Genomic DNA, 21,752 nt, shown 5'->3' with positions numbered 1-21,752 from the left:
TTTTAGGGTGGGCAGTGACCAACAAGGGGTAACAGAAGCCCAGAGAACGGGCTCTGAGCTCAAATGTGCAGATTCCAAAGTGCAACAGTGCAAGGTGAGTTTGACACGTCCCTGCTGGCACCAGCACCAGAGCAAACGACTAGCTCTTGAGAGACACCCCCCCCCCCCCCACCCCTTCACCCCCCGACCCCACCCCCACCCCCGGCAGTGAGTGACAGCATAGCTGTGGCTCCAGGGAAAGACTGTTGCTACGTTACAGATCTCTAGAGCCGCCTCTTGCCCCAAGCGCAGTAACTAAAACACAAACTCTGGCGGTCAGACTGGAAAAGTCCGCGAAAGGAACGTGAAGAAGGTGACCCCCACCCCACCCCTCGACCCCGTGTGCACGGCAGCGCTGTGTGAGGTAGTCAGCCCAGGCGGGGAGCGTGCCAAGATCGTGTTGTTTCTGCAGCCAAGTACAAGACCCGGTTCCCAGGACGACCGCGGGGTGGGAGGGGCCACTGATATTGGCTCCCCGGTGACCACCTGTTGCCGGTAGATCAGATTTGATTGGTCAAGGAGGCCAGAGGGAACTCCCACATCCCTGGGACGAGTTCCCGAGGGTGAGCTGTGCGTTCTCAGCCTGTGTCCGCGACTGGGAAATGAGAGAAAGCATGCGGAGTCCCTGCGAGGAGTCTCCGAAGAACGAAAACCCAGAGGAAGACGCGGCGGCCACTGGGCATCAGGCAAAAGGCCTGGAGGTTAAGGATTTCTGCACCACAGATTCACACTCTGCTCTGGAAACAGAAGGTGCCTCCTACTCCGCACAGGGCCCTGGTGGGACTCCCCAATTGGCGAGCTTCCTTCCGAGGAGGTGGGAGGGCAGCTGGAACGGGACCCTTCTGTGGAGCTGCATTCCTCAGTATCTGCGGCTGAGAGCACTCAAGCCCTGTGCCCTTCTGGAGGTACGAGGAGGCCCAACACGTAGAACCGTCTTCCAGAATAACCTGTAAATAAAACACCCCGACAGGCGGTTGTGTTCCAGCTGGAAGGGTTCAGAGCTGAGTGTTCGAACCCATGGGAGAATGTTAGCTAATGAATGTAGTGAATTTAGGACTGTTTCCAACACCCCTCCCCCAAGGTGTTTGTAGACATTATGACCTATGGCCTGAAGATGTAGCTCAGTTGGTAGAGTGCTTGCCTGGCGTGTTTCAAGCCTTGGGTTCAAGAATCTCCTTAAATAGCAAGTTGGAGGCTAAATTCGGTGGCAGTGGTGGGGTGATCAGGGTGTGAGGCCAGCATACACCTCAGCATTAGGTAACTGCTCCCTTTGGCCCTGACTAGCTTGATGGCTTCAAGAAAAGACGTGCGTATGTGTGTGTGCGTGTGTGTATGAATGTGTGTGTGTGTGTATGAATGTGTGTGTATGTGTGTGTGAGTGTGTATTGTGTGTGAGTGTGTGTGTATGTGCGTGTATGTGTTTGTGTGAGTGTGTGTGTATATGTGAGTGTGTATATGTGTATGTGTGAGTGTGTGTGTGCGTGTATGTGTTTGTGTGTATGCGTATGTGTGAGATGAGGCCCTCATCTGGAATATGACTATAGCAGCTATCAGCAAGAAGACACAGCAAGGACAGGGAAGGGTCTGGGCTGTACCAATGAAGAGTTCCTCCTTTGTCCGTCATCCCCTGTTAGGCGCTCATGGCCTTGGAGGACCAGTTGCTGCTAGCCTCTATCTGGAGTCTTGCCACGCCCATGGCGTTGTGCCGGCTTCTTGTCTTCTTCGCCAAGGGAATGCCTCGGAACTGAACCTTCGGCACCGTGGCCTGGGGCCCCAGGTATCTGCTGAGGGACACTGGAACGCAGACGGTGGCCGTCTTGTCCCTGCATCCATCTTACACACTCACAGCCTTCCTCTGTGCCGTGCATGCCCCATCTCCTCAACTGGCAATCCCTGCGAGACAGGATGGGGGCTGTGACAGAGATGAGGGCTCCCAGAAGTGATGTCGGGTGGCACCTACACGGAGAAGCAGATGTTCCCATAGAGGGGGAGGGGGCTCTGGGGAGTTAAACTGTGTCTCAACCCTGGGAAGGCCCAGATCCCTCAGGTCCCTGTGTCCCTGTGTCCCTCTGTCCCCTGTGCCTGTCTGTCCTGTTTCAGGGGGCCCAGGCTTTGGCTTCCATGTTGGCCTCTAATGTCTACATCAAGAGTCTGGATCTTCGGGACAATGGGCTCCGTGGGGCGGGAGCAGAGGCTCTGGCTGGTGTCCTGTGCAAGAACAGGGTTATCTCTGGTAGGTATGTGCTGGGTTTCTGAGCCTGAGCAGCAGGCAAGCTTGGGGCCCCTCTTTCCTCAGGAAGTGGCTCCCTCACCATACTTGGGTTGTTGCTAGGAGATGGCATTTGGGATGCGTTTAGTCATGCTGAGTGCTGCTCTTTGCTGACTCACTCGCACCCTTCCCTCTGTGCACATGGTACAATCCCAGTGCCTGGGTGCAGGGTGAGGGAGGCACAGAGAAGTGCGAGGGGCGGGGAGGAGGGGCTGCGCAAAGTGAGAGCCGGGAAGGGCAAGGTTGGGAGGGGGCTGCTTCCAGCTCTGCCAATGAAGGGCGACCAATCATGCTGAGCCTGCAAAAAAAACGAGGCAGCACCTCTTAGCTCTCTGGGCTGTGGCAAACGTCAAAGGAAACAACTGAAGTGGACCTGAGTAAGCAGGAACATTGTGTTGTTACAAGACACCAACTATCAACAGGGTGGCTGACCCTCTACCACATTCCTCACAGACAATCATGGGATGGGGAGACCAGAGACCCAAGGTGACCCAGCCAGTGGGTGACAAAGCTGCCACCATCCATGCAACCCCTAGATAGTCAGATTGCATTGCCCCTTCTTTCCCTCAGGCCTGGAGGGAAGTGCAAGAGGGCGGTGCTTGTCTGCAGGTTCCTCTGGCCAGGCAGGGGTGTGTGGGGCCTGGTGCTGGTCCCTCTGGCCAGGCAGGGGTGTGTGGGGCCTGGTGCTGGTCCCTCTGGCCAGGCAGGGGTGTGTGGGGCCTGGTGCTGGTCCCTCTGGCCAGGCAGGGGTGTGTGGGGCCTGGTGCTGGTCCCTCTGGCCAGGCAGGGGTGTGTGGGGCCTGGCTGCAGGTCCCTCTGGCCAGGCAGGGGTGTGTGGGGCCTGGTGCTGGTCCCTCTGGCCAGGCAGGGGTGTGTGGGGCCTGGCTGCGGGTCCCTCTGGCCAGGCAGGGGTGTGTGGGGCCTGGTGCTGGTCCCTCTGGCCAGGCAGGGGTGTGTGGGGCCTGGCTGCGGGTCCCTCTGGCCAGGCAGGGGTGTGTGGGGCCTGGCTGCGGGTCCCTCTGGCCAGGCAGGGGTGTGTGGGGCCTGGCTGCTGGTCCCTCTGGCCAGGCAGGGGTGTGTGGGGCCTGGCTGCGTTGCCCTCTGACTAGGCAGTGCTACTGTCCTCAGATGTGGATCTGTCAGAGAATCAGATTGGAGCTGCAGGGCTCCAGGCAATCTGCGCTGCCCTGGCCTTAAACCCTACTGTGCAAAAGATCCAGCTGGAAGGGAACAGGCTGGAGGAACAGGCAGCCCAGCACCTCGCGGCTCTACTGCTGCTTCACACAGGCCTGAAATCCCTAGACCTCAGCTACAATCAGCTCAGCGACCTGGCAGGTAATACTTGGTCCGGCTTGTGAGTACTTACTGCCCCCTGGTGGTGGTGGTGGCAGCGGTGGCGGCCGAATGGGCAGGACCACACCCAGCTTATGCCAGAGCTGGCTTCTGTGCACCACACCTCCCTTGGCTGTTCTACTCCAGCCAACCAGAACTCACTCAGTTCCAGGCACATCTCACTGCTCTCTGCGGTGATGATGCTTCTTGAACAAAACAAAGTTCCTGACATCAAGAGACATACGCTGACGAGACCATTCTCAGTAACCAATGGTCTCGCGAGAGAAGCAATGTACAGTTCTAGAGAGGGGTGGGTGCATCAGTGGAGAGCTATGTGTGTGGTGGAAAAAGGAGGCGGCCACGGCCGGATCACGGAGCTGACGGAACTCTCTTAGCGCGCAGGCCTGTTTCCAAGGTCGCTAGACACCAGTGTAACTGGTTGGGCTGGTGGTCCGCGGGAGAGTGAGCACACTGTGGGTTGGGAAGGAAGTAGAGACTGTACGCCTACAGGTCAAGGCAGCAGGCTCCAAGTCCCTCTGCAAAAGGGCTTGTGGTATATCTGAACAGCAAGGTGTGTGAGGTCGCGGGGTCCGCCACCTGTACTGGGTGGGGCGCCCTAAGTGCTAGGAAAGATGTGGGAAGGCTGCCTTGATCCAGCCGTTGCCTCCCCAGCCCTTTGCATGGGCTGTATGCCTTGCTAGGAGTATGAATAGCCACCCATGTCCCCCACCTCTAAATGTGCCAATCGGCTATACAAATTGAAGCTAAGCATACTTATAGGCTCAACTATTTGGAAGAACAGTTGAGCCCAGAAGCTTGGGGACATCCTGGCAGCATAGGAGGGCCACCAGGGCCCTGCCTCAGGAGTTTCTGGCACCTGGATCAGCTGAAGCAAATTCCCCCTTTTAAACGTTTATTTTATTTTTATTTATGTATATGTGTGTGTTGAGTGTGTCACATAGGCGTGGGTGCCTGTGGAGGCTGGAGGGGGACTCTTCCCATCCTCTGCAGTAGCAGTCCATGATTGTGAGCCACCCAACGTGGCTGCTGGGAGCTGAACTCGGGTCCTCTGAAAGAGCAGTCTGTGCTCCAGTGTCTGAAGCAGAGCCGTAGATGCCCACACATCTGCAGTTTATGTATCCACATTGTAGTGGATAGTTGTGGAGATTTCCGCTTTGATGATTTGGGTCTGAGGCTGAGCAAACATCAGAGAAAAACCACTTAATTCGTGATTTGGAAGCAAAGAGGCAAACGGAAAGAGACTAGGGTCACACAGTTTCCTCAGGGGAACCCCTGGTGGCCTAAGACTTTTAGATATTGTCATCTGCCACATGTCAACCTTCAAGAACAAGTTTTTTTGTTTTGTTTTTGCTTTTCTGAGACAGGGTTTCTTTGTGTAGCCTTGGCTGTCTTGGACTCACTTTGTAGACCAGGCTGGCCTCGAACTCACAGACGAGAGCATCAGATGCCCTGCCACTGGAGTTACAGGCAGCTGTGAGGCTCCTTGTGGGTGCTGGGAATCAAATCTGAAACTTGTGCGAGAGCAGCCGGTGCTCAGTCATCTCGCCAACCCCAGCGACTGAGTCTTTAAAGCACTCGAGGACCTTTGGCGTGGATCGTCTTCTGTGTTACAAACCACAGCAGATGAGTAATAAAGGCAGTGGGAATAGCGGGGCCAGAATCCGAAGTCCTGTGAAGCTCTGCAAGGAGAAAAGGAAACAGGGAGGGCAGACTCCATCTATTTTCTTTCTCCACGTGGGGATCTGGGGTTGTTCCTGAGCGGTGACAGGGCTTGAGCCTCGGTCAGTCATGGTCTATGGCAGCAGGTGTGTGCCTCACAGGATGGGTGATGGGTCCCTGGGGTAAAGCATTGCCGCTACAGACCACTAGAAGTGCGCGCCTCCCCCTCCAGCTGTTCAGTAGAAAAGAGTGGCTAGAGGACACCTGTTGGCCTCTCCCAGCTTTAGCCGTGTGCAGGAAAGGTGGGCGTGCCTGTATCGGAGAACCTAGAGGTATCAGTTCCAGTTCCAGGTGAGGGACAGTGCCCCAAAGCTTAGTTCTGGAACAGGGTGCTCTCCAAGGTGCTAATGTGTCTGCTACTGCACGTGCTAGCCAAGCAGGTGGCTGGGAACACCCAGTCTTGGGACACAGACACACAGGCACACACTGGCAATTATGCACGCGCACACACATGCATGCACGCACGCACACATGCATGCACAGACACTGAATTTTGTGACCCTCCTACCAAACAGAAGTTCTAGCATATGGTGAACATTGAGTTGTTTTGAACTTAGCAGTTTCTTTTTGCTTTTGTGTTTTTTGCTGTAAAATCTCTTCTCAGGACCCGGGCAGTGGTGGCGCATGCCTTTAATCCCAGCATTTGGGAGGTAGAGGCAGGTGGATCTCTGTGAGTTCGAGGTCAGCCTGGTGTACAAAAGTGAGTCCAGGAAAGCCAGGACTGTTACACGGAGAAACCCTGTCTTGGAAAAAAAAAAAAAAAAAAAAAAAAAAACTTAAAAAAAAAAATCTCTTCTCAGGGGAGACACTTGGACCTGCCTTGGCAGAAAACACAGGACTCACGGAGCTTAACCTGAGCTGGAATCATCTTCGAGGCCCGGGAGCCATTGCATTTGCCAGGGGCCTGGAGGTACAGGACTCTCGCCCCATCAGCCCTCGGAGCCTGCTTTCCTTCCCCTTTTTAGTAATAATACACTGCAGTGGCTTTCATATCATTTCTGTGGACCTAAAGGGTTCACAGATAAGTATCACCTGCCTCATCCAGACATCACCTTCAAACGCAGGCAACATCTGTGCAACCTGGTGACGTTACCGTTAACACACACAGATGCTTTTCCCTGCGTGCCAGCATGCCCGCTCGATGCTTCCCTGCAGCAAGTGTATAGATCTTGGCAATAGATGGTTAAGCCTTGCCAGGGTATCATGGGACATCTTCATTGTCCCCAGTGGCAACGGCCATAGGAAATGACTGCCACTACGTCACCCTCTTACAGGAGCTGGCTGCTCGGGTTCCTGACCCAGAAGGTGGCGGGTCAAAGCACTCCTGCTCCTCCCCATCACTGTCACCTGAGCAGGCTCCATGTAGCACCCTACCATCAGGTCACTGGTCCACACAGTCTCTCGGGGACCCTTGGCAACTTCCCCATAGGCATAGATCTGATCACTGCACCTCTCCTCTGAGAATTAGCCCTACCTATCATCCTCTGCTGGCCCTACTGGTCACTGTTGGCCTGAGAGTTCTGGCTAACTCTGTGCCAGGACCCATGCATATTGCCCTTGGCTGTTACTCAAGCTCTCCTGGGCTCTGAGGCTGTGGCCCTGTCTCTTTCTGCATCATCAGATATGATCTCACATCTTTACTCTGTGTTCTAGGCAAATATATTCTTGAAGGTCCTAGACATCTCTCATAACGGCTTTGGAGATGCTGGAGCTTCTGCAATAGGTGAGGCCCTCAAGGCCAACAACGTGTTGGAAGAACTAAACATGAGGTGAGAAACAAGGGTTCTGCTCTTGGGGCCACACTCAGGGATCCAGCTGCTGCTCACAATGCACAACATGGCATGAGCCTCAGTCCTACAGCCCTCGGCTCTGTCCTTCCCTTACCAGCTTGTTGCTCGTGGGCTGGGGATGTAGCTCAGCCTGTGTAGTGTGCGTGGAGGCTGTGGGCTCATGTCCCAGCATAATGTAAATCAGGGTGCCATCCCTCTCTTGGTGTTTCTGACGAAACACTCCGACCAATCAGAGGAGGGGTTACAGTTGAGCATTTCAGGGAATCACATGACACACACAGTTGAGAGCAGAGGGTGGTGACTGCTCCCTGCTGCTGCTGGCTTCACAGCTTTCTCCTGTTAGAGTTAGACAGCTTATCTGTGACGCCTGCGGTCAGGGCTATTCTTCCTGCCTCCAAAGGCATGCTGGAGGCCAACCTGATCCCAGTGATGCTTCCCAGGAAACTCTCTTCCAGGCTTTGTTGCTGCTGGCATTTCAGCACCACTGTCTTCCAAGTCCCTCAAAAACTACCTGCTAAGCTCTGCAAATAGCACTCAATGGCTTTTCCAGACCCAAACTGGAATGTCTCCCAAACATGTAAATCCAGCACTTAGGAAGTAGAGGCAGAAAAAATCAAAAGTTCAAGGTCATCCGCAGTCTTATAGGGAGTTACAGGATAGCCTGGAGTACATACAACTCTGTCTTTTTTTTTTTAATACTTTTTTATTTATTATGTATACAGTGTTCTGCCTGCATGTAAAGACTACACCCCAGAAGAGGATACCAGATCTCATTATAGATGGTTGTGAGCCATCATGTGGTTGCTGGGAATTGAACTCATGACCTTTGGAAGAGCAGCCAGTGCTCTTAACCTCTGAGCCATCTCTCCAGCCCCACAACTCTGTCTTTAGACAGAGACAGACACAGACAGACAGACAGACAGACAGACAGACAGACAGACAAAGCCTGGCTTCATTCAGAAGAGGAGCAAGGAGCCGGACGCAGAGCATACGTTGTCACGGTGATGGCTATGTATCACCAGCTGGCACAAAACACACGGGAGCATCTTCATCTTCGGAGTTCCACTAGCAACAACCCCTCATCTCCACCAGGGAGAGGGCACGTGAAGTGTGTTTGCCACCCATGCGGCATTGAGTGGGGCCTGGGCGTGAGTGGAGTGGAGTGCTATGAAACCCAATATGCCAGGTGTGATATCCACTCCAGCAGGGCCTCTGAGGCATCGAGCCCTGCAAACTGGGCAGCTGTAATGTGGACAAAATTTTCTGACTAACATTGGTAATGGAGTTAAATGTGAAAGTTCCATACCTGCCTGCAGAGCACACTGACTCCTAGCTAGCCTCCCATTATTATTGTTGTTGTTGTTGTTGTTGTTATTATTATTATTATTTTATTATTATTATTTTATTATTATTATTTACTTTCCTCCTCTTCGTGTCCTTCCCGATCTCTAATAACTACTAGTATACTTTCTAGGCTGTTGTTGTGACTGTTTGTGTATGAGAGAAAACTTGCTCTTTGCTTTCTCTGTCTGGCTTACTTCACTTATCACGGTGTCCTCCTGTTCGGTCCGTTTGCCTCAGTTGACACCGGACTCCCTCCTTCTTTGTGGCTGAATAGACTCTACTGAATGCGCATACCACATTGGATCCGTCCGCCCGTCTATCAGTGGGCACCTAGGCCGAGTTCATGCTTTAACTATGATGCATGTGTCTCTCTTGTTGCAGAAACAACCGAATCTCCGTGGCAGGAGCCCTGAAGTTGGGGCTGGGTCTGCAAGTCAACCAGACGCTGCGGATTCTTACTGTAAGTTTGAAGTCTGACAGGGGGAGGGGGTGTGAGGGGAAGGGGGAGGGGGGGTTGAGACGCACCAGCACAGGCTGCCAGTGCCTCTTCAGACTGTCCTTTCTCCCAGCAACCCCTCACTGTGGAGACAACAGATGGGTTCCAGAGCGCAGATGGAAATCTCTGGGACGGGGCCTCCTGGCTTCTTAAGGCCACTTCCCACCTCTGACTCCTCTTCTTGCCACCCTCTGCCCAGCTGTGGTGCCAGCTCCTCGCGGTCCTTTCTCCCGCTCACAGGACTTCCGCTGTGGGGATGGCAGGCAGCGCAGCCCCTTGATTTACTTTCATCTTCTCTCCTGTCGTCACTAGAAGCCAGGGTCAGGTCGGAGTACTGCCTGGCCACAGTTCAGACACGCCCCAGGCCTTTTGTGTCCAAAGGTTCCTTTTCTTTGCGTTTGCAGTTGGTGGGTGGGGCCCCTAGACAGGGTGAGGGCAGAGTCAGAAGGGAGGGAGCCAGGTGATGCGGAGCAGGTCTCAGCTGTACCAACACATGGGGGCAGAAAGCATCTCCAACACGCGGAGTAAGGTGCACCGGGCTCTGCCTGGCCTTTAGCTCCCCACTCCTAGCTCCTCTCATTAGCAAGCCCACCTCCTGTGACATGGGGACCAAGACCTATTTCAAGCTTGACTCCACATTTTCAGCCAATCACAGCGCTTCCCAGAATCCCCCCCTGCATGAACTGCCCCCTCCTAGGGTAAACCAAGGAGAGGCTGGGGCCCAGAGGACACCCTTCGCTCCTCCATATCTTCTGCAGAGAGGCCCTTACTGGGCCCTTCCTCGTCTCACTTCTTCCCTTGGGTCCTATCGACCTGTCCACCCACCCTCCAAACACCAGGTGGTTTTCTCCATCAGAAACAAACATGCCTTGCTATGAACCTTCTTTTGTTGTGGTGGTGGTTGTTGCTGGCTTTTTAAAAAAAAGATTTAGTTGTTTATTATGTATCCACTGTTTTTTACCTGCCTGCTCCTCCTGCACACCAGAAGAGGGCACCAGATCTCATTCTAGATGGTTGTGAGCCAGCATGTGGTTGCTGGGAATTGAACTCAGGACCTCTGGAAGAGCAGACAGCTCTTAACCTCTGAACCATCTCCCTAGCCCCTGTTGTTGTTATTTTTTTAGGTTAGTTTTGCTTTGTTTTTAAGCTTTACTCTGTGTGTGTGCGTGTGCGTGTGCGTGTGCGTGTGTGTGTGTGTGTGTGTGTGTGTGTGTGTGTGTGTGTGTGTTTGTGAACACTGTGCCTGCTTGTATAGATGTAACAGGGCATCAGGCCCCCTGGAACTGGAGTTATGTTGGGTACTAAACCTGGGTCCTCTATTAAAAAAAACAGTGCCTCAATTGCAGAGCCACCTCTCCAGCACCTGTGTTGTGTGTGTGTGTGTGAGAGAAGAGAAAGAGAGAGAGACAATATTAGAAACATGTACTTGCATGAAGGACAACCCAGTTAGAAAAGTATAGGATGAGATCTACTGTACGATAAAAATAAATGGTGTTTGTAGCATATGCAGCATGCTAGCTGGATATCTTTCCGCATAATTGTTACACATTTGGCATGGATAGCACACAGATTGTTAACTTCAAAAAGGCCAACCAGACAGGCCTCACTTGCCTCCTGCAAAGCACCGATAGCTGCACTCTGGAAGCGCAGATTTGTTTTGAAGTCCTGAACAATTTCTTGCACCAGACAGTGGAAGGGGAGCTTGCGAATAAGAAGTTCAGTGGATTTTTGTTTGTTGGGGTTTTTTTGTTTTGGTTTTTTGAGACAGGATTTCTCTGTGTAGACTTGGCTGTCCTAGCTAGACTCGTTTTGTAGACTATGCTTGCCTTGGACTCACAGAAATCCATCTGCCTCTGCCTCCCGAGTGCTGGGATTAAAGGTGTGCGCTACCACGCCTGGCTCAATGGACTTCTGATAGCACCTGATCTCATGGAGTGCCACAATACCAAGCCTGTAACGGTGTTGTATTTTATTTTATTGGTTTTTCCAGACAAAGTTTCTCTGTGCAGCCTTGGCTGTCCTAGACTCACTTTGTAGACCAGGCTGGCCTTGAACTCACAGAAATCCACCTGCCTCTGCCTCCCGAGTGCTAGGATTAAAGGCATGTGCCACCACGCCTGGCTTGTTTTAATTTTTAAAGATTTATTTATGTATGAATGTTGTGCTTGCATGGATGTCTATGTGCCACAGGCAGGCCTTGTGCCCTCTGGGGCCAGGAGAAGGCATCAGATGCCCTGAGACTAGTGTTATAGAAAGTGAAAGCCACCATTTAGATGTAGGGAACTGAACTCGGGTCCTCTGGAAGAGGAGTCAGTGTTCTTAGCCACTGAGCCATCTCTCTAGCTTCTAGACTTGGGAAGTAGTCTTCAACTGTTAATCCTCCTTCTTCTACGTCCTGAGTGCTGGGGTTATGGACAAGAGCCATCATAAAAGGCTTTAGCATTCTAGCATGCGTGTCTTTCTTAGATTTCCAAGAATCCCATTCAAAATGAAGGCTGTGTTGGTCTCCTTAAGTCTGTCGGGAACAACGGGTCGTCTGCCCTCGAACTGCTGGACTTGTCCGTAAGAGCTTCTTGTTAGCCTCATCTGGGACCTGCCAAGCGGCTCTGTGAGCTACTGACATCTGCATATTAGAGGGATAAAGTGGGAGTTGGTTGCAGTGCCCTGCTCAGATACACTGCCCGATAGACGTGGCACTCCCAACCAGGCCTGCGGGTCATAAAGCCAGTCCAGCTGGACCACTGTATGTTGGAAGTATATTATTTAAAATTTTATTTTACTGGGGTTAAGGTAAGAGATTGTCTTGAGCCGGGCATGGTGGCGCACGCCTTTAATCCCAGCACTTGGGAGGCAGAGGCAGGCATATCGATGTGAGTTCGAGGCCAGTCTGGTCTACAAAGTGAGTCCAGGACAGCCAAGGCAGCACAGAGAGACCCTGTTTCAGAAAACGGAAAGAAAAAGAAAAAAAGATTGCTTTGAATCTCTGAAAGACTTCAGACTTTTAAACGGTTTTTTAAATTTTATTTTGAGATGGAATCTCTCTATGTAGTCCTGGCTGTCCTGGGAGTTAATACATATACCAGGCTAGTCTTGAAAACTTGTGTCTGTACAGTCACCGAGATCTGCCTGCCTCTGTCTCCCAAGTTCTGGGATTAAAGGTGCCCCACCATACCTGGGTTTTAAACAGTCTTGAGACCAAAAGATTTTGGGAACTTTTGAAGTTAGACTAAATGCATTTTATGATATGATGTGGCCACAAGCCCGTGGGGGGCCAGGAAGTGCAGTGGAGGTTTGGGTGAGAAGGGCCCCCATAAGCTCCTAGATTTGAATGAGTTCCCAGCCAGCGGGACTGTTTGGGAAGGGTTAGGAGGTGTGGCTGAAGTATGTCACTGGAGGCGGGCTTTGAGATTTCAAAAACCCACACTGTTCCCAACTAGCATGTTCCCCACCCACGTCTTGTGGATCACATGCAAGCATTCAGCTACTGCTCAGTGCCTGCATCCCTGCATCCCTGCCCACTCTATGGTCCCCACCTGATGGGCATAGACTCTAACCCTCCAGAACTGTGAACTCCAATGAAATATCTTCTTTATATGTTTCCTTGGTCATGGTGTCTCATCACCAAGATCCTCTAGAAAGGCTCACGAAAGTGAACATGCCAAGGCCACAGTGCAAATGACATTATGATGGCATGAGGTCCCTTGAAGACCTAAACTCCTTGTTAGTGCATGTGTGTGTGGGAACTCCCTGATGTCCTCGTTTCTGATATAGCTTCAAGGATGCTTAAACATAAAGCTACCATGCTGCAGCTGCCATTTCCCTGGTGGCCTCACGCTTAACCCTTTGCCTGCTGCTGCTGTCAATCTGACTAGCCTGGATTTTATCCTCAGCTTTGAGGGGTGTACTTATAGATCAAGTCAAAGTTTTATCATTATGTGAGGTAGAGCAAAGGCCCACCTTCCCCACCTACCCCACTTTTCTTTCATGAACATGAGATAAAAACTATGTGTGCCCGGGAGTGGTGGTGCACACCTTTAATCCCAGCACTCGGGAGGCAGAGGCAGGCGGATCGCTGTGAGTTCGAGGCCAGCCTGGTCTACAAAGTGAGTGCAGGATGGCCAAGGCTACACAGAGAAACCCTGTCTCGAAAAACCAAAGAACAAACAAACAAAACAAAACAAAACAAAAGCTATTGGGGTGAAATGCACCTTTAATTCTGGTTACTGAATGAGGCAGGGGATCACGTGAGAGAAGTCTTGGCATCGTAGTGACGTCCCACATCCATTAGCAATTCTCAGGTTTATCTGTTTTCATCGTGTGTGTGAGTATTTTTTTTTTTTTTCCCCTGCAGTACTGTTCATTGCCTGCATGCCTGGTGCTCAAAGAGGCCAGAAGAGGCATTAGGCCTCCTAGACCTGGAGTTACTGTTGTAAGCTGCCAAATTCAGGTCCTCTGCAAAAGCAGCAAGCTCTCTTAACTGCTCAGCCATCTCTCCAGGCCATCAACCCCTTCATTTTATACTTTAAACATTTTTAGGGCTGGAGAGATGGCTCAGAGGTTAAGAGCACGGGCTGTTCTTCCAGAGGTCTTGAGTTCAATTCCCAGCAACCACATGGTGGCTCACAACCATCTGTAATGAGATGGTGCCCTCTTCTGGCCTGTAGACACATATGCAGGCAGAGCACTGTGTACATAATAAATAAATAAATTTTTAAACATTTTTAAACCTTGCCTCAAGAGGCAAACAAAAACCACTTATATTTTTGAAATGTGGGATGAAATGATAAAACTGTAGAAAGGGCTTACATGAGAGCTGGAGAGATGGCTCCGCGGCTAAGAGCGCTTGCTGCTCTTATAGAGAACCAAGCTCCGCTCTCAGCACCCGCATGATGGCTCACAATCACCCAGAACTCCAACCCCAGGGAATCCAATGCCCTCTTCCAGACACGCATGTGGTGTGCAGACATATATATGCAATCAAAAAGTCATACACGGGGCTGGAGAGATGGCTCAGTGGTTAAGAGCACTGCCTGCTCTTCCAGAGGACCCGGGTTCAAGTCCCAGCACCCACATGGCAGCTCACAACTGTCTGTAACTCCAAGATCTGACACCCCCACACCAACGGACATAAGTTAAATTAAAAAAAAATCATACATATAAAATAATAAAACAAAAAAGAGGAAAGCAGTTACCTGAAAAAAGACCCCATCAGCACTAGGTCTCTTCAACCCATTTGTTTCATTTTTTTCTCCTGTGTAATCTAAGCACTTGGGGGCAGGTATAGAATTTGGACATTCAGAAGCTCAAAGCTGGCATCAACTACAAAGTGCTGCTGAGGCCAGACTATATACTACAAGAGACCTTGTCTCAAAACACAAACAACAACAAAAACGGACTGAAAGCTATGCATAGATTAAATATAGTTATCAAATAGTGCACATTCATGTAACCGAGCCACATCAAGAAGCAGAACACGCCCATCTTAATTGCTTTCCTATCTCTTACAAAACACCATGACCTAGGCAACTCATACAAAGAAAACACTTAGTTTTGCACTCATGGTTTCATGAATGAGCCCATGACCATCGAGGCAGGGAACATGGCAGCTGGCAGGCAGGCAGAGGCACTGGAGCAGCTGCGGAGAGTTCACATCCTTGCCACCAGTGTGCGGCAGGGAGAGAGCGACCTGGGAAAGGTATGGGACTGTGAAAACTCAAGCACCTCCCCCAACAAAGTTTCATTTTCTAGTCCTTCCCCAAACAGTTTGACCAACTGGGGATCAAATACGCAAGTACGTGAGCTGATGGGGGTCATTCTTAGTCAAGCCCCTTTTAGGTCCTACAGGCCTCCTTAAGTTTTATTTACTTTCCTATTTTAATAGTACTGGTGGAGGAGGTCCTGAGAGCATCATCCGCAAGAGAGAAAAATGCCTGAAAGCTTCTCTGGGCCCTGGGTATGCAAATGAGAATAACCAAGTCCCCAGAATGTGTTCTAACTATGTCCCAATGGTCTCTCCTTAGGATATCCAAGTGAGCAGAGAATGTGAAGACCTCGTTAGCTCCCTGAACATAATTCTTCCGGGGCTTTGTATTAAGAGTAACACTTCCAGAAGAAAAGACTGGCCACTAGCCTCCACAGCATCCCAGGCGGCATCTGCCCCAAGGGACTCTGGCCTTGCGTCTAATGTGCCAGGTTAATGTCCACGTTGCTGCCCAGTCAGGACACAGCATGTGCATCTTCCTTTCTGTTCTATAGGATCTGCCTCAACCTGGCCTTCATCTGCTACCATTCATTCATCTGACCAAAAATAACCTCCCATGAACAACCCTAGACACAAGGTCAAGGATGTCCATGTTCTGGTGACCTTGTTAGACCAAGTGGACCTCCCAAGCTCTTCTTGCAGGAAGGCAAACAGCCACAGCCCACTGGAAGGCACCTTGTCATTATGACCTCGAATTGTATAAACACCCATGTGCTTCAGTCTAGTCAACTGACTAATTTGCTCTAAAGAAACAACCAGAGCTGCATAGACACGTTGCTGCTTTCGAGCCAGGGGTGTGACTCAGGAGAGTGTTTGCTTAGTGTGTAAAAAGCTCACCGTGGTTTGACCCTACACCACCATAGGAAGAAGCAGGATGCATGCGTACAAGTCTAGCACTCTAGGGGGCTGGAGAGATGGCTCAGAGGTTAAGAACACTGACTGCTCTTCCAGAGGTCCTGAGTTCAAGTCCCAGCAACCACATGGTGGCTCGCAACCATCTATAATGTGATCAAATGTGCACTGTATACATAATAAATAAATCTTTAAAAAAAAAAAAAAGTCTAGCACTCCAGAAATGTAGGCAGGAGGGACAGAAGTTCAAGGCCATCCTCATGACATAGTCGCGTTTGAGGCCAGCCTGGGCTACATAAGACCTTGTCTCAAAAAAGAAAAAATAGAAAAGGTGTTTAGAGTTAGTGGCACGTACCTATGATTCTGGCCCTTTGGAGACTGAGTCAGAAGGATGGTGACCTAAGACCATCACTCCATAGTGAAACCATAGAGATCTAGCCACATACTTGTCTCCAGATGTTTTCCTAACCAAGTTTCCAATCCAGATGTTTTTCTCACCAATTTTCCAACCATGTTCTTTCCAATTCTGTTGGCTACAGCCCGTGAACCAATGAGCAATGACATATCTGGCCATTCTTCCTTGCAAAAAAAATGTGTGGCCACGTTTACTGCCCAATGTTCTGTCCTCTGTGAAGATTTCCCTTTGCCAGTGTCTTTCAAGACTCTTCCAGGAAGGAGTTGTAATGCTGCAACTGTCTGCTTCTGGGTGGTGCCTGCCTAATGCACAGAACCAGGCTCTAGCCTTCTCCTCCTCAGTCAACTGATTACAGGGCACACCTCATGAGGCTACAGGTGCATGCCTGGCAGCAGACAGCAATGTAACAGGAACAGAAACCATAGGCATTTGGGCAGCTTCTTCATGTGACTTGCTTGTGTCTTCAGAACCTGCTTGGATCCTATCACATGTATTCCACTTCCATCTGATAATAGATTGCTGCTGTGTGTGTCCTACTTCATGGCTTGATGGGTCAGATAATGTGGTGCCCGCGCCTCCAAGATACCGAGTCAAGGGCGAGGGACTGTGGATTTAACTCACACACATACATACACACACAATAACACAGCGGGTCCTTCATGCTAAGAGAGCAGCAGCAGCAGCAGCGGCTTCAACCTTTATTCAGTGTTCAAAGAGCCTTCTAATAGGCAGCCAAGCAGGAATCCACTCGCAGTTGAAATCCCTCAAGAGGTGATTGCACATAGGAGGAAAAGTCTCGAGGAGGGGTGAGGTGTGTTCTCAGAGCAGTAAACATGACCAGCTGACCAACATAAATACAGACACAGAAGCTGCTAGAAACAGGACATGAAACAGCAAGACAGGCAGGCAGCCCAGTCGGGCCTGGTTCCTACAGGTCCCCCCTTTATATAAAATACAAATGGGCTCCTGTCTTAGGTTGCCAGGACAGTTTCCGATCTTACCTGTCATTGGAAAGGCTTTGTGCTGCAAAACCCTCCTGTCTTAGGTTGATTAGGAACTTCCATGGTCTTACCCATCATTGGATACTCATTTATCAAGGCTCAGCCAAGCCAGGGCAGTAGGGCTATCCCCTGCCAAAGGCACGAGGACCTGTTTGGTATGGAACTGTTGAATGCCTGTTGCTTTCTCATGCGGCAGAGGCTCCAGAACAGAAAACTGCCTAAGCCACACAGCAGGATGTCTGGCGCGATAGCATCACTTCAGCTTGTTAGCAAGCTTCCCACAGCTGTAGGCCCTTTATAGAGGCATTCCCTGTAATGGGTGGAACTCTAGTCTCCTGTAATAAAGCTGTTCGCTGATTAAGATTTTAGATAGCCAATTGTATCATAGAATTTAGAAAATTCTGAGTAACCAATGCACTGGCCCCCTCTCTTAAGAATTTATCCATCGTGTGCGCAGTAGTAACAGACTGAGAAATGGCAATGTCCACAGCAGTGGTGGCAGCAGCTGCTACAGTAATAATGACAATAACAGTAACAGTAGTTCCAAAATCTCTCCTTTCATGATAGATCACCAGGCCTTGCCAGCCGTTATGTGCCACAGGAAAGGAAACCACTCCAGGTTGTCTGTGCCACCACAGCAGTCTTCTCATCATTCCAGCAACTTCTTAAATGGCAAACCTGCAGGGAACAATTTAAAGTCTCCCTCTCAAGGGAGTCATTAGTAACAACAAAAAGGAAAGGCGCTACAGCACAGATAGCTGAGCTTATGATGATATTTTAAATGAAATGTCCCCGTAATGTTACACCTTTCCAGATCCTCAGGCATAGCAGGCCTGCCCAGGCTACAATTAGTCAAATATGGCCATGCTGGTCTCTTATTTTCTCATCTTCATTCCTAAGCGCATCTCTAATGAGACGCCATAATGAAAAGGTAGCGATAAGAACACTGTTGGACCCTTCCTTTTGTGAAATCCTCTGGAGATCAGACTTCACCTGATCCCAGTCTTGGATATTTAGCTCTCCTGATACCATAAACCAAGGACTACTCAATTCTATTGTTTTATAAAATCTTTAACATTCTCATGCTTAATCCCGGTGCCTTAATCCTCTAACAATTTCACTAGTCCACTAGAACCGTGGACGAACCTGTGGCACTCATTTCCAATACGCCCGTTTTCTACCTCCTTGAGGCACTGGCCATCTTCCCCGGGGGATCCGTCAGCTTCCTCCCTTCCTTCCCTGATCTCGGTGGAACCTCCACTTGTGGCACCCACACCACCGCGGTACCGAGGCAGGCCTGGTTCCTACAAGATAACACCCAGCTCGAGGTGGGAAGGTCCAAAATAGTTGCTACTCTGTGCTTACTTGGTAAGCAGCATGGTGTTGTTGAGATAGCGAACCACTGTGGTATTTTCTGTAGGAAACAGATGATCAAGATCACTTCAAGTGAGTTATGACACAGAGCTGTAGAGTTAACACATCCTTGAAGTAAAAACTGTGAAGGTATACTGCTGGCCATGCCAACTGAAAGCAAGTTGTTTCTGGTGGTCCTTATTATGGACAGGTACCAAGAAAAGAGCCTCTGCCAGATCAGTCAAGGTTAGGGTTAGGTCCATACCAAGTACTAGGTATGTGTTAATCTGCTCAAGTCAGGACACCACGCCTGGTACAGCAGCTGCAGTCGGAGTCACTACTCAATTGAGTTTTCAGTAGTCAACTGTCAATTCTCCACCATCCGTCTGTCTTCTGCACTGGGAAGATAGGGGAGTGAGGGAAGATATGGTGGGAGCCCTGCATCTTTAGAATCCTTGACAGTGGTGCTAATCTCTGCAGTTCCTCCTGGGATAGGTTGACTTTGATCCACTGTGTCATGTTGCACAATATTTGATCACACTGTGAACCTTGAGACTGTGTTATTTACTGGGAAACCTTATTTCTAGTTGTGGTGTGGCTCAGCCCTTGCACACATATTTAATCTAAGAGCTTTCTGCTTGAATATTATAAACAGGGTTAAATAAAGTCACCCATAGGTCAAGAGGTGGGGCAAGCAGCCAGTTGACAGGAAGTGGACATAGGATTATTAAGGAAAAAAAAAAAAAACAGAGAGAAAGAGGAAGTGAGGAGGACAGATAGAGAGGCACCAGGAAGTAGATGGGAAGAACATTCAGTTTGAGGGATTGTTTGAGACAGAGTGGGAGCAGAGATTTTTTTTCTGGAACATTGGCTGAAGAGGAAGGTAAACTGGGTGCTTTCTCTGCCTCTCTGAGCTAGTAGGCTTTCACCTCAGCCTGGCCCCCGAGTCTTTATTGGTAAAATTGAATGATTGAGATTTTGTTTAAAAAAACAAAAAACAAAAACGGGCTGGAGAGATGGCTCAGAGGTTAAGAGCACTGGGTGCTCTTCCAAAGGTCCTGAGTTCAATTCCCAGCAACCACATGGTGGCTCACTGCCAGCTAGAAGGAGATCTGGTGCCCTCTTCTGGTGTGCAGTTGTACATGTAGGCAAACATTGTATACATAATAAATAAATCTTAAAAACAAACAAACAAAAAAACAGCTGGGCGTGATGGCGCATGCCTTTAATCCCAGCACTAGGGAGGCAGAGGCAGGTGGATCGCTGTGAGTTCGAGGCAAGCCTGTTCTACAAAGCGAGTCCAGGATGGCCAAGGCTACACAGAGAAACCCTGTCTCGAAAAACAAAACAAAACAAAACAAAAAAAAAAGCAGCAAGCAAGCAAATAAACAACAACAACAAAACCAGTGTTTCCTTGTAGTGGCTTCCATGTGGCCTTTCCAGCCACAATAACCCTCACTCCACAGATCAGGCAACTAATGTGGGACTCTGGCAAATCCTAGGACTATCTATCCCAACCATGCGTTCTGAAAGTGGTAAAATGACTGTAGGATGAATTCACAGATCTCTCTCTCTCTCTCTCTCTCTCTCTCTCTCTCTCTCTCTCTCTCTCTCTCATCTGTCTGTCTCTCTCTCTCTGTGTATGTGCGCACACATGTGTGTGTCTGACTGTGTGAGTGTGTGAGTGCATGTGTGCATGTGTGTGTGCAGTGCTGAGACAAGGCCCCACTGTGTAGCATAGGTTTGACCTGACACCCTATCTTGCTTCAGTCTCATAAGCATGGGCTTCCAGGCCTTCACCCCCACATCCAGATGCCAGTCAGCTGTGATAGAGATAAAAGTTGTTAGAAACAAAGTTTGAGACCGTTTAGACGCGGAAGCACTGTACAAATACTGAGTTACAGCGCTTCTCATGCCGCGTAGTTCCAGTTGGCTTAAGGATGAATATGTTTCCTGTTTACGTTCTGGGTCTGAGGGAGAATGTGTCTCTGTTTACACGAGGCAGGCAGGTGCCTAGATTGGCAATGCCTGCTTGGAAATGCACAGCCTTGAACATGGAATTCAACCTCATGGTCAAATGCCAAGCAACAAAACCACTGGTGGCATGGATGGCTCACTCAACACCTCTTCAGTGAAGCTGGGGGTAGCAAGAGCAGTGTTTGTGGATCTGGGGCCTGGGAGGTCATGGACAGAGGCTTATGTGGGAGGGTGACAGTCCCTCAGAAAAGCCCCGTGGGCTCTGGAATATCTGTGAAGAAAGAATGGCACCAGCATGTGGGAGGCGAATGCAGGCGGATCTCTGTGAGTTCGAGGCCAGGCTGGTCTATAAAGCAGGTCCAGGACAGTAAAGGCTACACAGAGACACCCTGTCTCTAAAAAACAACAGCAGCAAAAGGACAGACGTTTGTTTGCTTGTAATAATATTGTTGGAAGATAAGCCAGAAGGTTCGTGACTGTGAGACTCAGGACATCTTGGCCTGCAGGGCAAAGCCACTTCGCCAGCCATAAAGTGAGCTGTGAAGTTCACGTCTGGCTCTTTCTGCCTTGGTCAGGGGCTCAGTAGCCCCTAGGTGACCAACTCTTGGGTGGGAGAAGGTCAGCACGAAGCGTTAGTTTGTCTCCTCCATATTAGAAGCCCAAGGTATTTCCAGTGAAAGATCAAAGAGTCAGACTTTTCATTGCCTCCTGGGAGATGGCAGAGGCAACAGCGGCATCATGCACTTTGCTTGTTGTTCTTTATTCTTTTCTTTGGAGACAATATCTCTGGTCTATTTTCCTTCTGTTGCTGTACCAAAACACTGACCAAATCACCCTGGGGAAGCCAGGCGTGGTGGCGCACGCCTTTAATCCCAGCACTCGGGAAGCAGAGGCAGGCGGATCGATGTGAGTTCGAGGCCAGCCTGGTCTACAAAGTGAGTCCAGGACAGACAATGCTACACAGGGAAACCCTGTCTCAGAATAAATAAAAAATAAATAAATAAATAAATCACCCTGGGGAGGAAATGCTTTATTTGGCTTACACTTCCAGTGGAGAATCTGTCATTCCTGGAAGTCATTGTATGTTGGCTCACTTTCCTTAACAATTATACTTTACTATGAACTTATTAAATGAATGCACCTCCCTTACAGGCTGACTACCCTAAACAGGAGGGAAAGGAGACTAAGGAAAACAAGAACGAAACCTTCTGGGTATCAGTTACTGGGAACGCTTCCCCTGGCATAGTCAGAAGGATTTCAACAGACCAGCAATTCCGCCAAAGTTGCTGCTGGATCCCGGAGCCTCAGCCAGAGCCCAAACCCTTGAAGCCTGCCCTAGAGCGGTTCTCTCTAGAAGCATCTCGAAGTGGAGTGATGAACAGC

The 21,752-nt window shown here is 50.0% G+C and overlaps 1 protein-coding gene across 3 annotated transcripts; it reads left to right on the top strand.

Moving 5' to 3' along the window:
* Positions 1 to 637: 637 nt before the first annotated feature.
* Positions 638 to 15,274, top strand: Lrrc74b (leucine rich repeat containing 74B). Of its 3 annotated transcripts, XM_051150627.1 has the most exons (9): positions 638 to 789; positions 1,674 to 1,816; positions 2,140 to 2,272; positions 3,437 to 3,643; positions 6,181 to 6,290; positions 7,034 to 7,149; positions 8,896 to 8,974; positions 11,477 to 11,572; positions 15,031 to 15,274. In XM_051150627.1, the coding sequence occupies exons 1-9, from the start codon at positions 642 to 644 to the stop codon at positions 15,205 to 15,207; spliced, it is 1,209 nt and encodes a 402-aa protein (XP_051006584.1). In that variant the 5' UTR covers positions 638 to 641; the 3' UTR covers positions 15,208 to 15,274. The 3 variants fall into 3 exon arrangements, with proteins under 3 accessions (XP_051006584.1, XP_051006582.1, XP_051006583.1); XM_051150625.1 differs by lacking the exon at positions 11,477 to 11,572; XM_051150626.1 differs by lacking the exons at positions 11,477 to 11,572; positions 15,031 to 15,274 and adding an exon at positions 9,084 to 9,245.
* The last annotated feature ends 6,478 nt before the right edge of the window (positions 15,275 to 21,752 follow it).

This window comes from Acomys russatus, chromosome 8 (genome assembly GCF_903995435.1).
Source record: "Acomys russatus chromosome 8, mAcoRus1.1, whole genome shotgun sequence".
Taxonomy (NCBI): Eukaryota; Metazoa; Chordata; class Mammalia; order Rodentia; family Muridae; genus Acomys; species Acomys russatus.
The sequence above is the reverse complement of the archived record's forward strand: the minus strand, read 5'-3'. Positions and strand labels throughout refer to the sequence as shown.

What these genes read in the sequence shown, in the direction of transcription:
- Lrrc74b (XM_051150627.1), top strand. Translation starts at nt 642, where the DNA reads ATGAGAGAAAGCATGCGGAGTCCCTGCGAGGAGTCTCCGAAGAACGAA. An exon ending in CTCTGCTCTGGAAACAGAAG is followed by an intron (nt 790 to 1,673) that starts GTGCCTCCTACT and finishes ATCCCCTGTTAG; the next exon opens with GCGCTCATGGCCTTGGAGGA. An exon ending in TTGGAAGAACTAAACATGAG is followed by an intron (nt 7,150 to 8,895) that starts GTGAGAAACAAG and finishes CTCTTGTTGCAG; the next exon opens with AAACAACCGAATCTCCGTGG.